Source organism: Poecilia reticulata, chromosome 21, assembly GCF_904066995.2.
Source record: "Poecilia reticulata chromosome 21, P_reticulata-male-v2, whole genome shotgun sequence".
NCBI classification, from domain to species: domain Eukaryota; kingdom Metazoa; phylum Chordata; class Actinopteri; order Cyprinodontiformes; family Poeciliidae; genus Poecilia; species Poecilia reticulata.
Window position 1 is genome coordinate 5,952,882 of NC_088850.1, and position 16,956 is coordinate 5,969,837.

The following is a 16,956-nucleotide window of genomic DNA, read 5'->3' on the forward strand; positions in this document are numbered from 1 at the left end:
TGTTGGTAATACTTCAGAAACAAGCTAATTCCAACTACAAAATCCTCCAGATGCTTTTGCTCGTCTGATTGGAAATATTTGTATATTTCCAAGCCTGATTTATAAAATTTATTTTTATGAGCAAGCGTGGACTTTTATTTGTTTGTTGGAGTTTAACCCATTATGACATGTTTATTTTGCTTTAAAAAACCCTCCAAAAATAAATAAATAAACAATTTACATTTGGTCCAGCCTTCAAGTTTCCAAAAGGAAACTAATTTCTTAAATATATTTTTAGTTTGGCTTTCATAAATGTGTATTAACTTCTGTAATTAACGTTGCAGTTAAAGTTGGAATAAAATATTTTTTGCCTCTTAAATATCTGTAAAAAAAATAAACATTAAGCTTTGTACTTTTTTCTTTCTTTTTTTTCTTCTTTTTTAGCAACAAAGCTTACATGTATGCTATTTAAACCCTGATCATAACCAATTAATCTCTTAAGGCAGCTTTTAAATGTGTCTCTGCTCTAACAAACCTGATTAAAATGGTAACATTATTTATTCACCAGTCTGTTTTTGACCCACTTATTAAATCTTGAGTTGCTGAAGCAAGAAAACGTCTGAAACCTGCAGAACGTGCATTTGTTTTGCCAAGTTTGGATTCCGTTTCCGTGTCCTGGCCGCTAGGGGGCAGCAGAGCGCTTTTCTGACGCCTGGTCCCGTGAAGTAGTGCAAGGCGGAAGTAGACACAGTCACCCTGCAGCTGCTCACAGAGGACTGAAAAACAATCTACTAGTGAGGTAAAACGTGCAAATGTATTTAACAAACGTATTAGTAGTAGTTTATGCAAATTGGACAGATTATCCGCTTTTTAAATAGGGTTTGTTTGAAACGCTATTTGTTGTTTTTTTCGGGGTTTTGCTGTAGGTCAATTTTAAGTGTTCGAGGACAATTTAAAAACAAAGTCTCCATAAATAGACAGTTTTTATCATTTTGTTCACTATACATTGTATTGTAATCATTATATGGGTACAATTGCATTTAGAAATCAGACAGCTAATGTTAATTTTTATAAAATTCAGTGGCGATTTTTATTTTTAAGTCAATTGGCGGATCAAATGTTAAATAACTCGGTTAACCATCATAACCAGAAGTGATAACTGGAAAAATGTCCCAACCACTAAACTTGTCGCAATGAGCAGTTAATAACATGGTAAATTAAAATGAGTCTAATGAGTCATATTTTTTGAAGGGTAATTTTGTTTACAGAGATTTCCTAATCCATTTTATCTATGATTTGGGGTGAGTGTGATTTTTTTATTTCCGTTTTATTTTGGATATTTAAAATGTCTTCCGGTTCCAGTGTTAATTGATCCTTACAAAATTCAAGTTTACTGATATTTGAGAGGGTGAGTTATGCCATTTACATTATATTACTTGAAAATGGTCCCAAAACAACAATATTATCATTTATCACAATAATTACTGTGACAATTTATCGACCATATTATGATATTGTTTCCAAATGGAAATGATGTCAGTGAGAAGTGGTTTGTGGTTGTGTTATTCTTCCACGTCTTTATACCTTTAGCACTAATTTGCTCTGATTTTTTTTTTTTCATTAATTACATTTCACTGTGGTTATTCTGTGCAGGAAATGTCTGCAGGCTGCGTGCGGTGGCTTCTGGGCCACACAGTGAGAGCCGTGTGCGGCTGCAGCGGCGGGCCCGGCTACTGGACACCAGCTCTGAGATCAGCCGGACTCTATGAAAGACACGCCGTCGTCTCTTCATTCTGGAGACGATCTGCGCTCTCCACAGAGGCTCCTGAAGAAACACCGACTCCAGCAGCAAAGAAGAAGAAGCAGGATCCTCGCGCCAACGCCTCCATCAGCAGCGTCGGGCGGAAAATCCCTCACAGGGAGATCCAGGTGATCGATGAGGAGGGGGAGAACCTGGGGCTGATGCATCGCGCCGATGTGATCAAAATCATGAATGAGAAGAATCTGAAGCTGGTGCTGCTGAAGGAAAACACAGAGCCGCCGCTGTACCAGCTGATGAGCGGGAAACATCTCCACGAGCAGCAGCTGAGACTCCGAGAGAAAAATAAGGCGAAAGCAAGTATGAAACCTAAATCACTTTAATGTCCAGAAGATCACAACTATTCACTTCATACGGGTAACGGGAACAACCCTCGATCAAAACGATATTATCTGACAACTAAAAAATCTAAAACTATTTCATAAAAATTACTTCCAGATTTTTATCAGCAGGGTTTCAGCTCCTCATCTATTTCACGCTCCTGTTACGCACCAAAATGGTGACGAGTTGAGATCAGTGACAGTTTCACTAGAGTGAAGATGTCTGTAGGCTCAGTGAGCGTACTGAAGGTTTTCTGACTCAGGTTTTCTGTGCAGGTCCTACCCAGGTGAAGGAGCTCAGCTTCTCGGTCGGCATCGCGTCCCATGATCTGTCCACGAAGCTGAAACAAGCGGAGAGCTGGCTGGAGAAGAAACATCACGTCAGGATGACGCTGCGCGGAAAACGCCACCAGCACAATGACAGCCTGGTGAGCTTTACTCAGAAAAATAAATATTTATGTCGTTTTAAAAGTTTGGGTTTAATTTATGGACAGACATGTTGAGTCTAAAGAAAAAAAAATCACTTTTTTATTAGCAAATGCCTGTTTTTTTTATTACTTGAATGAATTTTTTTCTGACAGATAATTTATTTTCCTTTTAGCCTTTAAATCACAAAGATTAATTTTCACCCCCTTAAATGGATTAAATCAGAAAAAACATTTAATGTCGAACAAAGAAAGAATTTTATTAACATTTTGAAATGAGCCTGATGTTGTAAATAAGTTAAGAAAATGTTTTGTGAGGCTTTCCAGCACTGCAAAAACATAAAATCTTATCAAGTATTTTTGGTTTAGTTTCTACTGCTAATTCTTAGTAAACAAAACTAACTTATGAGTAACTTTTCTTTCCTAACACATGGTACAAGTGAAATAATCTGCCAATGGAACTGGAACGTTTTTTAATCAATATTTAGGACTTACTTATTTTAAAAAGCTCTTATCTTGCAGAAAAGTTACATGTAAGTTACTGTTATTTTATTTCAAGTGTGCTAACATTTTCAATAGAAACTGGAACAAAAATACCTGGTAAAATTTTGTGTTTTTGCAGTGACACTGACAGATTGGACTATGATTTGTTACTTTATTATTATTATTTTACTGCTTCATGGTTCTGCTTAAGTAAATTAATTTTCCACACAGTCAAAAAAAATAACACAGTCAAGTAAAAGAAAAAATTTCAAAATCAGTTTCTTTCAATATAAAACTTTTATAAAAACTACAGGTGTGTGTTTGTGTTTGGTACATTTTTGGTTAAAACATGTTTGTTATTCATTCAGTAGGTAGAAAATCCAGAAATCTTACTCAAGAGTAGAGATACTTCAAAACAAAATTACTAAAGTAAAAAGTACAGTGCAGTAAAAATACTCCTAAAAGTAATTTTTTTTCAAAATGTTACTCATGTAAAATGTTACCAGTTCCTACCCATCTCTGGCAGGAACACTTTCTGATAAGATCTAATGAAGTTTTTCTCTCTGCAGGACAAAACTCTGGAGGAAATGGTGGAGCAAATGAACGTGATGACGGCCTTCGTCTCCACGCCAAAGGTCACACGAGAAGGTCAGGTGGCCATGTGCGTCCTCCGACCGCCGTCCGCCAAGGAGCTGGCGCAGAAAGCAAAGACCAGAGCTGAAGCCCGTAAAACGCTTCCTGTTAGCAACACGGACACAACGGAGGAAGTGGTGCAGCAGTGATGGGAGAGACGCCTTCACATGAACTAAACGGTGCCTGAATGTTACAGCAGCTTCAGAGTTTAAGGTCATATTCATCAACGCAGGCAGCTGGGTTCTCATGTTGGGAGGTCAGCGAGTCTTAAAATGACAGGAAAATACTGAACTCAAGCAGAACAAACATGAAAACATTCACATATTAAGATGATGCAGACCCACAAACCAGCTGACAAGATGACCTCAGTGAGATTAATCCACTACACACACATGCAAAATAACCAGAAATAGACTCAAAACGACCTAAAGGTGACTGAACTGAATAATGTTTGTTAGCAGAGGCAGCAAGATGCTGCTGTAAGACGAGACGAGGATTACAGAGACGTGCAAGGACAAGAAGAGAGGATGAAGCAGCAACTTCGACACTGGCAGAATAAAAGCTGTAAGAGTTGATGTTTTGAAGCAGATATTCCTGTAACCCAGGAGCCTCGGGTGTGAGCATCTGGATAGTTGGGTGAAAAACCTGTAGATTACTTATGGATCTACTCCATTTTTCCTAAATGTGATTGGCTTGCAGATGCTGGTTTTAGTTTGCCGAACTGTGTGGAAATGAATGAAATGATTGCTAAAGGTTGAAGATGTAAAGAACGAACCATAGCACCATCAGTGTGAATCTTTCTCTTTATTTTAAGATTGGTTTTGGTAAAAAATAAAAGCAAATTTGGCTTACAGATACATTCACTTGTCTCAGATAAATGTGTTTGCTCCACACTTTATCAACACTTCTCGACTCTTTCTTCCGTCGTATTTTTTTTTTTTTTATAAAAGGGACAACTTAAAATCATAAAACCACCTTTAAGGCCCCAGAAAATTAAAGATCTGTCCTAAATTGTGTTAGAAAATGAGAACAAAAAGCATCTGAACTAGCGTGTGTTGAAACGTTTGTCAATAAGCCTCTAGTACTTTGTATGAGGAGAAGGGTTTAACGAAGTGATAGTCCAGGTTGCCGCAGTGAGGGCACTGCTGGACGTTGCTGTACTCTGAGAAATACTGCATCCCGACTCGGACGTCCACCACCGGCTTGCCGCAGTGCTTACAGTTGAGCCGAGCCTGAGGACAAACATGAAATGGACACACAGGTGAGCTAACACTGCTAGCAGATTTGTTTAACAGTCTAGCTAAACAATTAGCCTGTTTAGCTTAGCGTGGCTTATTTGTAAACGCAGCGGATGCGCGCGCAACTCGACCGCAGCAAGACCCGAACCGGTGATCTCGCTGGTTGCCTTGGTTACCCGTAATAATCTAGCCGTTTTAGCATTAGCTAGCATGATGTCAGCGTTTTACAACGGTTTATTACAGCGCCATAAAATAAGTCATGCTACTAATTTGACATTAGTGAATCAAACTCTACTTTTAGCGCCTTTACGATAACTCTACTCAACTTAAAGGAAAAATGATTTAACAATTATAGACTACAAATTGCAAACGGCCTTTTCTTATTAAGCATAATATGTGCAACGGGACAAGAGGTGAAAATTAACCACTTTATCTCCTCATGTATTTTCATGTAAATGTTAATTGAAATGTGACATCCCATTAAAAAAAACTTGAAACAAATAAATTATTAATGCTGGTTGTAAAACAACAAGAAAGCCACATTTTGTAGCTGTTTAGCTAAACAATTAGCCTGGCTTATCTTTATTTTTTGCGCCGTTATGCTAACTAGTCAACTTAAAGGGAAAATTATTGAACTATTGTAGACTACAAATTGCAAACAACTGTTTAATTACCCCCCCTTTCGCCTTTATGAATAGTTTTTTTAGTGCAGTAGTCTGAAGCCGTTTTTTTCTTATTATTAAAACAATAAACCAACAGGACTAGACATGGAAATTAGCCTCTTTTCTATCATCTCATGCGGTAAAGCAACAAAAGCAGCCATTTTGTCATCTACTGATATGGAGTGTGGACAAAACTCTAATCTATGTATGACGGAAGTTACCAATCAGATTTCCAGGGTGGAAGATGCATAGATATTGATTTGCTGTGTGGTCAGTTTACCCACCTGGCAGCAAGGTGAAGCAGCCAGTATATCGTAGGTATACATGGTGCCCAGCTGGTGCCAGCTCCCGTCCCAGCGTGATTTGCACTTAATGCAGACGATCTTGTGGACGCCCTCCAAGCAGTCCACACAGATGGCGTACAGGTGCATTAATCGACCTGTTGAAAGCCAAACAAAAATTAATAGACAGAAAAGGTGATGAGAAGGTAAGGTAATAAGAGAAGATGTTTAAAGTATCTTTTTTTTTTTTTTACCATGTTTTATGTCATATTTGAAATTTTTTTTTGATGATTATTAAAACTGTAGACCTAAGAAAACACTGTTACAGGAGAGATGATAGTCAGAATGGATTCTCATTATATATTTCCATAAAAAAAGCTTTAATTTCCTAAAATATCCCAACTGCAGTGTTGGAAAGAAGACAACTCCAGGATTACTTATAAGATCGGAGGAGCCAAGTTATACCTGCTGCGTTAACTCAATTACATTTACTTGAGTAATCTTTTTTTTTTGGGAAAAATTTACTTTTAGAAGTAATTTTATTACGCTTCACTTTTTACTTTAACTTGAGTAATTTTATTATGAAGTATTTCTACTCTTACGCGAGTAAAATGTCTGGATTTTCTACCCAGTGAATGCAAAACAATCACGTTTTAACCAAGAATTCACCACATACAGACACAAAGCTGCAGTTTTTGTTAAAAGTTTTATAAGTTTTTTTACTGATAGAAACTGATTTGGAAAAAAATTACTTTTCCCTGATTTAGTTATTTTTGGTTACTTATATAAATTACGTCCTTAAAGTGCAAAAATTTCCACTTAACTTTATAACTTTATCTCATGATGTAATTTTTAAATATTAAATGATTGATAATTTGATCACAGTAGACTTTTTACTCATTACTTGAGTAATTTCTTGGTCTGCTACTTTTTACTTTTACTTCAGTAAAAATACAAAGTAATGCTACTTTTAATTAAGTACAGTTTTTGGGTTTTCTACCCACCTCTGTCCAACTAAATGTTTAAAAGAAATAAATCTACAAAGCAGTGAGTAAATCCTGGTGATGTATTTCTCGGTTTTCTTCACCTTTCTCTTTAAGAAAGACCAAATTCAAACATTTCTTGCTTGAAATGTGAAAAAATAGCGACATTATTCATACAACCACCGAGTGTTTTAGTTAAATTAGACCATGTTAAATCTGTATGAAGCATTTTTCACATCTCCTTTGGTTCTGCAGACAGAAGGAAGAAAAACCCCTCGAATAAACAACCCTTCCATGCTTCTGCATATCAAAGACAAGAATATCAAAGCTTGTGGGTCAGCACATCAAAGACGCTCCATGCTGCAGCTGCGCTGATTCGCATTCATGTTGGGACTGTGCAGAAGTCGGCAGAAAATCTTGCATCTCCACGCACAGCGCTGACTGATGGGTCAGTGTTTGTTTCCTTTTTTAGACAGTTTGAGTAATTTTATGATGCACGTTCTTATTCTGAGACTGTCCTGCAAGTGAAAGTTTATCTGAATGCATGAATTTCCATGGAAACTGTTGCCACCAGGGCAGAGTTTGCTTTTTGAGACAAGCAGGACCACAAAGAAGCAACTTCTATCTAAATGGAGAAACATGAAGCGCAGAGTGAGATTTTCCTGATACATACAGCTTCATGGTTCTCCAAGGAACATCGGTGACATATAATTAATGGTAAATCGATAGTTTATTAGATTAATATGCATTGAGAAAAATTGCGGCTCCAATAGCCGCTTAGAACAGCCTCTCTCAAACTGTGATCTCGGCCGCCCCCTAGTGGCCCGCCAGGTACTGCATGTAAACGACCGTTTATTTGCCGTGACGTCAGCTCAAAGTGCGAAGCTATAGCTAGCTTACCGGAGGATTGTGTTTAAAATTAACAAAAGAAAAGTGGCTTAAAACCGGGTCACTCCAAAGAAAAACTGAAGATACCGATGGAAAGAAGACAACTCCAGGATTACTTATAAGATCGGAGGAGCTAAGTTATACCTGCTGCGAGTTTTGATATCGTTCACGAACGATTCAATTTGAACGGCTCTGTGCCGTGAACAGTACAGTAGAACTGTCACAGTTGAAGAGAACTGTTCTTTTTTTTTTATGACTTTGCTTCCTCATGATGCTCTGCTCGCACCTCAACAGGTAAGTCTACTTTAAATGATTAAATTAATTAAGTACAACAGATAAATACATGGGTTTATATTAATTATATTTAATGTATGCAATGAGGATTAGTGTTTCTGCCAAAGCAACTCAAGTCTATTTTTCTTTAATCATGCTTCTAAATTACAAATAGGCCTAAATGTTATTAATGCACACAACACTTGGTGGTAAAGAACAACTTCTTTTTTTTATTTCAAATGTGTTGGACAACATTGGAAAGCTTAGAAAAGACACTTTTCACAATATGAAAATAACTCAAAATGCCCAGAGTAGACCTGCTCGTTACAATAAGTGAGTTAAGTGACTAATATTTTAATTTCAGGTTGTATATAAATTTAGATTGTGTTTGTTAAATGGGTTGAAAGTCTGAGAAACACTGGCTTAGACCTTATTTTGGTGTTAGTTTGGCCGCCATCCAGCAGATCTACACCGGCAGATAGTAGATACAGGATTAAAGATGGCGGATTACCCAGAACAGGAAACAGAAACGCTCCAAAGAGTCCAATGTGAGACACAAGTTGTACTTTATGCAGTTATGTTTTGAAATATAAACACTCAACAAACTCCTTTCTTAAGTTATAACCTTAACTTCTGATTAGAAATGTATTGATTTGCTACGAAGGCAAAGATGTGATGACAGAAAAAAGAACATGATACCAATAAGGAAGTTTGATTTTTCTTCAAGAGCAAAAATGGTATTGCTGTATGAATGTCTCTATTTTATTCTTTTCATCTTTTATTTTTCTATTCAGCAATAAAGAAGTTTCTTTTTTAATATATTTTATAAATATGAATCAGTTTAATAATGTGAGAAAACCACACTTTTCTGTTTATCCAGTCATGCAGCTGACACAAATGTTAAAATATAAGTTTTATTTGAAATTCAGCATATTTTGAAAAATGTAACCCTTCATAAAATAGAAAACTCAAGTTTTTAAGAAATGGCTGCTTATTAGTTAATCACTAGTTGATAGATAAGATTGATCAGCTTTAGATTAACTCATTAATGACAACTTGCATCCCTAACCAGCAAGATTAAAACATCTTACTGGAGTTTCATCAAGTAAAAGTGACCAGGAAGTGGCAAAAATCAGACTTTGCAACTGTACAGACTCGATACAGACTCGTAAACCCGACCTTGAAGGTGGCAGGGGACGTCGTACTCGATCTCGTCGTGGCGTGACGGACTGAGGAACAGCGTCCCGTCCACCAGGGGGAACTGCTCGAACACGGGCAGCGAGCGGTGGCACAGAGCGCAGTTGACCACGTTCCTCTGGCTCGCACTGAGAGCAGACAGGATAAACCTGCAGGACGGAAACGCCAAAGGGCAAAAAGACAAACACAAATCAACCTGGTGGTGGGAACCTCAAAGTTATTCTGATATGAACTCATTCAATAAATTCGTGTTGCTGCTGCAGCTTGGATTACATACACACTGCACACAAAAACCATGTGGACATTTTTTCCCCGGCCCAAAAGCTGGTATTGATAAAAGGAGGAATGTGTAGAGGGGAAACAGGAAAGAAGCTGAAAAAATGTACACCGGAAAACAAAGAAAACGGTGTTTTGTTTTTGTTTAACACCTTAAGTTCCTTTGCTTTGAACCTGGCTGACTCTACGTCTCCCTGTCGTCTCCCAACCTTTATTTTTGCTATTATAAGGGAGCAGCCTGTTAGAGGTAATTTCATACTAAGTGTCTAAAACACTGTCAACAACCAATCAAACATACACAGAAGTACAAGCCCAGGAGTACTTTCTATGTTGAAGGGTAGAGTGAATTGCAGCAGCAATTTGATCATGCTGCAGTGTTTCTACACACAACAGAGTCAGCAAGGTACTCAGGTTCTTTAAAGGTGACCTATTGTGCATCCTTGAACGTGTTAGAATAGATCTATGGGCGATACAAAACATTTTCATTACATTTTTTGCACAAAATCATTTGTAGACAATAAGACTTTAGTATGTTTTTGTCCATTTTGAGCTTCTTTCAGAATGAGATGTTTTAGGGTCTCTGTCACTTTAAATTCAAATAAGCTGCTGCTGGCCACGCCCCCTAACCCAACGTTTACACTCGCATGTGAAAATGGCTGCAAACAGATACGTAATTATACAAATGTACATCTTTGAAAAGCATCAGTAGAGCCTCCTGCACAACCAAAAAGAATGCACCAAATAGTTTATGGGTGGTAAATCAACAACGGAACATGTGCTGTCTTTTCCAGCAGCCATTGTACAGTGCATACAGAGTAAGGTTGGGTATGTATGGTATCATTTATCTTGATGAATTTATTGTAAGAATTTGGATTTATTATTGTCACAAAAAATTCAAATTAATCTCAGAAAGTTCCTAGAAAATAAACCTGGAAATATCTGAGTTTGAAAAGTTGAACATTTGCTAGAAAAAATTAAGAAACTTTGATATTAATCTCTGAAATTTTCAAGAAATTTAGTTTTTCTGAATTCCTTCAACTTTTGAAACTCAGAAATTTCCATGTTTTTTTTCTCCAAAATTTCTGAGGTTAATATTAAAATTTCTGAGGGTTTCTTGCCAATGTTTGACTTTAAAAGCTCAGAAATTTCCTTGTTTTTTGTAGAAAATTTCTGAGATTTTTGGCAGAAATAGACTTCTCGTTTTCCTACTTAGAACGGCATACTACACTATCTTCAATGCGTAGTGCAGCTATGAAAAGAAGTACATTTATTTCTTTTTTCCTACCTACATTGGCTGTACTACGCCGTCGTGTAAGGATGAGTTTAGAGACGTTTTCTAAATGCGTTTCTTTAAGCCCTTTAACCTTTACCTGCGCAGCTCCTCCCCCTGGCCGGCCTGGGCGTCGTCTTCCATGCGGACGTGGTACGTGTTGAGTTTGTGGCGGGGGACGTGGGTGAGGAGCTCCGAGAGGTCCAGCCTCCTCAGGAACTGCACCGGGTGAGGGTGGGCCCCGTCCCCTCCGCCGGTCAGCCGCGGGTGGAGCGGGAGGGCGAAGGACAGCTGCAGCGGGAAGACGGACCCGGGGTCCAGGTGAGGACCGCCAGCCGAACCGGCGGGGCGAGTCAGAGCGCCGCCGGCCAGCAGGTGTTTCCTCTGGGGGTCCATGTGGACGGCCGATTTGAAGAACTCGCCCAGCTGGCGGGAACCTCGCAGCCCGGCTCCTCCGGACCCGAGCACAGGCGTTGGGGAGAAGTTAAACCCGCTGGGAGGGGACAGTCCTGGGGAGTCGCACGGGGATTTCTGAGGGGGACCCAGCGGAGACAGTCCTCCCGCCGCATGTCCCCCTCTTTCTATGGAGTTCTGGCGGTCCACTGATTGTCTACGAGGTAACTCCTGGCTGGAGGCCCTTTGGGATAACTTCCCCCCTGCTGCCCCTGCTGCTGGCTTGCTCTTCTTGGGCTCTTCAAACGGACCGTCCCCGGGCCCCACGGCGCCCCCGCTCGCCCCAGTCCTGCCGGCGCTCCGCTCCGACGGCTTCTTCTTGCGCTCGTCCTGCATGCGTTTCACCTGGTACCAGTCGGTGTCCTTCTTCAGGTGGCCCTGTCCGCAGCGGCAGGAGCAGAACCTGAAGGCCAGGTCGTAGCCCTTCTTGGTCCACATGTTCTGCCGGCACTGCTTCTCGTTCCAGGAGCGGGCGCGGCCGATGCAGTTGAACTGGACCAGGATGGAGCTCTCCCACTCGTAGAAGCACTGCAGGTGCATCCAGTTGCCGTACGGGCAGAGCTCGTTGTTGCAGAGCACCCGCTGGTGGTCGTCCTTCTCCAGGTCGACGGAGCGGCCCAGGCTGCAGCCCAGAGGGGAGGCGCACTGGACCTCTGAGGGGACAGACAGAAGAGCAGCCAGCTGGTAAAACATCCACAGTTCACATCCGGAGCCTGCATGACTCTAGAGCTGACATTTTCAGAGTCAAAGTTTGATTAGGGCTGAAACGATTAATCGAGATAAATCCATCCATCCATTTTCTTACACCTTTGTCCCTCAGTGGGGTCGGGAGGGTTGCTGGTGCCTCTCTCCAGCTAGCGTACCGAGGCAGGGTTCACCCTGGACAGGTCGCCAGTCTGTCACAGGGCAACACAGAGACACGCAGGACATACAACCATGCACACACACACTCATACCTAGGGGCAATTTGGAGAAGCCAATTAACCTGACAGTCATGTTTTTGGACTGTGGGAGGAAACCGGAGTACCTGGAGAAAACCCACGCATGCAAAGGGAGAACATGCAAAGTCCATGCAGAAAGACCGGGGCCGGGAATCGAACCCAGAACCTTCTTGCTGCAAGGCAACAGCTCTACCAACTGCGCCACTGTGCAGCCCTCGAGATAAATCAATTACTGAAATAACCACCAACTAATTTAGTCATCAACTAAATGTTAAAACTCAAGAAATGCAACCAGTTGGTAAAAACTTAAATCCCAATACTTAAATTTGAAATTTTCTGGAAAAAACATCTAATTTTGATTAGGGCTGAAACGATAAATCGAGATAAATTGACTATTCTTCTGATGAACATCGTTGTTATTGTTCCAATGATGGATCACATAAAGCTCATACTGGGTGTCATTTCATCCTGAGTCTTTGAAGCAGATTTTTCATCATAAGCTGAATTAAAATAAAAACAGAAAATGGTGAAAATGTCACTAATAGCATCTATTTCTAGAATTGAATTAGGCCGTTCAGGACTGTCAGCAGCTTTTTTTAAAACAAGGCCAACAAACATTGGCAGACGGCTTCAACGAGATGTTAACATGAGGGGTGTGTGTGTGTGTGTGTGTGTGTGTGTTGGGTTTCCTTCTTCCTTTTCCGGTGCGCTGTCAGCTCTCTGTCTTTGTTACACACCAGCGTTGTGTCGTCAGTGTCGTTCTTTTTTCTTAATGAAGAAAACTTTAATGTGATCTCGTTCAAAACTCAGACATCGTTTTGGGAGTTTCAGATGAATAATAAATGTCTTAGTTATATTTATCTATGTATTAATCATTTATGGGGTTTAGTATCTTGCCCAAGTGCTTTCATGCATAACTGCGGAAAGGTTTTAAATCAGCTAACATTTATGGTTTTTGTGGATTTGTCAATGTTTTTCTGTTCGTTGCAAAGAAATTTAGATTAGATAAAGTAATGTTTTAAAACAAATAAAAATAATCAAGCAAACTTGAATACAGGAGCAGATAACTCTTTTTTTGTAAAGTATCTATAAGTCAGGGGTGTCCAAACTTGTTCATGTTTTAAAAGAAAACTTTAAAAGTTAAAAATGTTAATTAAGTAGTCAGATTTCTTTTTTCTTTGTTGCTAAGGAATATTGCTTATCGTAGATCCAAATTTCGAAAGGATTTTCCACGTTTGCAGAATTAAATTAAAAGAAAGGCTTTTAGTTTACGAATCGTTTCATGCCGAGTTGAACAAATTCATTCTCAATTATAAGAACAGGATTTGAGTCACTTTCCTTCCAAACACTCGCTGCATTTAGCCGAATTAAATAAGTTAAATAAAAACTGATTCTGGTGAAGCAAAGTTGGCTTTTCAGTAAAAGTCTCCAGATAGAAACTTCGTTATAAAAAGACAAGTGCATTCTGTTATAATCAACAATTTCCATTGTAAAAATATGTTTAAAAATAAAAGGTAATCTGCTTTAGCTACATTGTGTCACTGTTGAGCTGCAATTTGGGACCACAAAAATCAGCCCAGTGGCCACAAATGGCCCTCGGACCGCACTTTGGTCACTCCTGACCTAAATATTTATACACCATGGAAGTGGTTAACGAATTTAAAACATTCTTAATGTAGATTAAATTTTTTAAAGTTGTGTATTTAATCAGGAAATTAAATATAAGTGAAAGTATTTCAGACTGTATAGAAGTATCTTAAAGTATTTCAACTTTTAACATGTGCACCTGGTATGGACACAAATGGACTGACTCATCAGTGTGGCAGATCAGATCATCAGCACGCAGCAAAGGATGCTGGGAGAGTTGTACAAAAAGTAAACAAAACAAAAACTCCAACAAATTGTCGCCATATAGAGGAGTTTCTTACGCTTCCCTCTGGAAGTGGAGCAAATTTATAAAACTAATTTATCCCAAATTGCTCAGAAATTACTCAGAGTTGTTCTGGGCTTCTGTCTGTTGTTGTTTTGTAGGTTTGTGAATTTGTTGTGATTCCGTTTATTATGTATTGAGTGTTTATAACCACCATGTGAAGCCAAACGCCGACATCTGTGGGGCATAAATGTTATTAGTATGAACATGTTTTTCCTCCTATATCGTTACAAACATGAACTTTAGTTCGTTTAATTGAGCTTTCAGGCAACAAACCAACTTCTTTAAAAAGTCTCAAGCATGTGACATGAAACCCAATGAAACCAATTGATTTCAAGTCGCTCAGTAAGTAAACGGAGTCAAACTGTGGATAAGTTATGAATCCAGATGTTCTGTGAAGATTGGAGATTATTAGTGAACAATAGTAGTTATCTGTGGAGCTTAAAGCTGAATTAGGTGATATTATAATATAATCTCACTGAACGCTCATCAGTGCATCTGAAAATGCAAACATGCCAAGACTTGATTCTCCCCCAACAGTGTCTTAGATGGAATAATACTAAACTATTAATAAACCCGTTCAGACTTTAATAATGACAGCTTCATTCATTTTCAGGGTTTATGTGTGAAAAATATACATTTTCCAGACACATAGTGTCATTTTATAGCACAAGCAAGTAACTATGTTACCTTCTGTTGTTAGGAAAATGCTTTATATGTCAAATATGACGGAAAAGAAATTAGATTTTGTAATTTAACGCCTTGAAATTGGGGCTCTGTCTCTTTAAAAGCTCCTGCTCTTTCTGAAACTCCGCCTCCAGGAAGTCATCACAACATGGCTCCCCCTATTAAGAACGTTTTAAAACAAACTTAGCAGTTCCGCCAGGTGTTTGCTAATTGCTTCTGGCTAGTCTGAAGGAGCTGGTGTGTTATGAGAAAGCTCAGAGGAGGAGCTGTGTCCTCGAAGGCGGAGCTAGGTCCAACCAGGCGTTTTTCACAGCTGAATGGTTGCCATGGAGATTAAAGAATTCCTCAAACATGCATGAAAGGATCAAGGCAACACTTTAGTCATGTTTCTGATGAGGGAATAACTTTATAACATAATGTAAAGCTACAAAAAGTTCAAATATATAAAATCTCAATGAAAAAAAATATATTGAAGTTTGCGTTTGCAACATGACAAAATGAGGAAAAAGTTTCAGAAATATCAACAACAAGTTGTGTTGCTGCACCTGTTTATCGTTTGGCCCCTCAGCTGAAAATCTGACGGCACAAATGACGCAAAGTCGCATTTCACTCCCTTTAATTCCGCTGTTTATGCGCTGATTTGTGGTTTTCCTCCGACCTGCTGCAGCCCCCTAACGGACAGCTCGTCCTCAGCCATATTTGTGCGGCTTGCAGCGGGATGACTTCTCCAGCTGCTGTCAGTGGAGTTTGGCTGCGCACGCAAGCGGTGAGGTGTCAGCGTTACTGGCGAGGAAGAAGGCCACAAGCTTAACCTGAGTGCGGACAAGGTGTGCGCCAGGAAACACGGCTGAGGCCCGCAGGAGAGCATTTTAAAGTTTTACATGGATTATGAGTCCAACTGGCCGCTTTCCTGCCCAATGCGCGCACTTTAATGTGATTTAAGATAGTTTTGTGTGAGTCAAACAAGCCGCGGTGGCCCTAAAATCAGTGTCACCAGCTGAGTTTGAGGAACAGCGACTAGCTTATTTATGAAATCAAACAGTTCACGCGAGGCCTCGAGCAGTGACGCCTCTGTTTGCCTATAATCAATCAATTTAGTTCATGCATTTGTGATCGGACGGGTGAAAACGTCGGCAGGGTCGCAGCGCATGAGTGCCTAAGCGGTGCAGATAAGCCAGAGTTTCTCCTGGAAGGAAAGCAACATCTCCAAACTTCTCCAACATCTCTTACCGCTGGAGCGCTCCGTCCGGGGCGCAGCGGTAGCTGCAGCAGCCGCCGCCGCCGCGGCCGCGCCTCCCGCTGCTGCCGCGCAGCCTCCATTTTCCTGCTCGTCCCCGCTGCTGTTCGTGCGTTTGCTCTTCTTCCCCTTGCTGCTCTTCTGGTTGGGCATTTTACGCGATTCGCAACGTCGGCGGCTGGGTTTTCGACCTCTATCAGCGCCTCCCGTCAGCGCCGTCTGGCATTTCTGTGGACTCCATTTGCGGACTTCGACGGAGCGTTTGCGCTTTCTGTTTTGCGCCTCGCTTGGCGGCGGAGGTTTCCTCCAGCCGCGCGTTTTGCTGCTTGCAGCAGGTAGAAGAAATAAGCTGCTATAACCTTTAAGAGCGAAGGCGTGTCCGTGTCTTGTTTTGATTCCTGCTCTGCTGTTTTCTTCCACCCCCTGACGTCCGCTGGTCCCGCCCCGCCCCCCGCCGCTGGCCGTCAACGACGTGCCGCGTTCAAGTCCGCTCGGAACACGCAGAACTACAAAGGTGACAGCAATTTGGAAAAGAATAACGGAGTATAAATGGATAAAGAAGTGGTGTCCAAACGTTTTCCACCGAGGGTCAAAATTAATTTTTTCTACGGAAGAGGATTAGGGCCACTGAAAAGAAAAGAATCTGAAATTATACACACACATATTTACGCATAAGTCATGCATTTGATTATTTTTCTCACTTTTAAGTTTAAAATCATGCAGGGTAGAAGAAAAAAAGTCAGTTTTGTTTTATATATTTGTTTTGTTTTTTCATTAGGTTGATTAATGTATAAACTTTCCAAGTTGCACCAAGAACAAAAAAATCTTTTAATTTAATGACTCTAATGCAACATGGTGCAAGTATTTCTAATCCCTTAAATGACCAAAATCTCCTCTGATCCATAACAGAGGATTTAAGAGGCCAGAAGCAATTTATGAAAACAATTCAGAGATTTAGGAAAAAGAATCACAACTCAAGTC

The 16,956-nt window shown here is 40.1% G+C and overlaps 2 protein-coding genes across 2 annotated transcripts; one reads left to right on the forward strand and one right to left on the reverse strand.

Moving 5' to 3' along the window:
* The first annotated feature begins 627 nt into the window (after window positions 1-627).
* Window positions 628-4,518, forward strand: mtif3 (mitochondrial translational initiation factor 3). Its single transcript, XM_008397331.3, has 4 exons — window positions 628-778; window positions 1,633-2,098; window positions 2,395-2,546; window positions 3,596-4,518. The coding sequence occupies exons 2-4, from the start codon at window positions 1,636-1,638 to the stop codon at window positions 3,806-3,808; spliced, it is 828 nt and encodes a 275-aa protein (XP_008395553.2). The 5' UTR covers window positions 628-778; window positions 1,633-1,635; the 3' UTR covers window positions 3,809-4,518.
* On the reverse strand, window positions 4,445-16,434 carry heca (hdc homolog, cell cycle regulator). Its single transcript, XM_081602625.1, has 5 exons — window positions 15,969-16,434; window positions 10,828-11,833; window positions 9,164-9,330; window positions 5,844-5,998; window positions 4,445-4,891 (listed from the first exon to the last, which is right to left on the reverse strand). The coding sequence occupies exons 1-5, from the start codon at window positions 16,126-16,128 to the stop codon at window positions 4,727-4,729; spliced, it is 1,653 nt and encodes a 550-aa protein (XP_081458751.1). The 5' UTR covers window positions 16,129-16,434; the 3' UTR covers window positions 4,445-4,726.
* Between the last annotated feature and the right edge of the window lie 522 nt (window positions 16,435-16,956).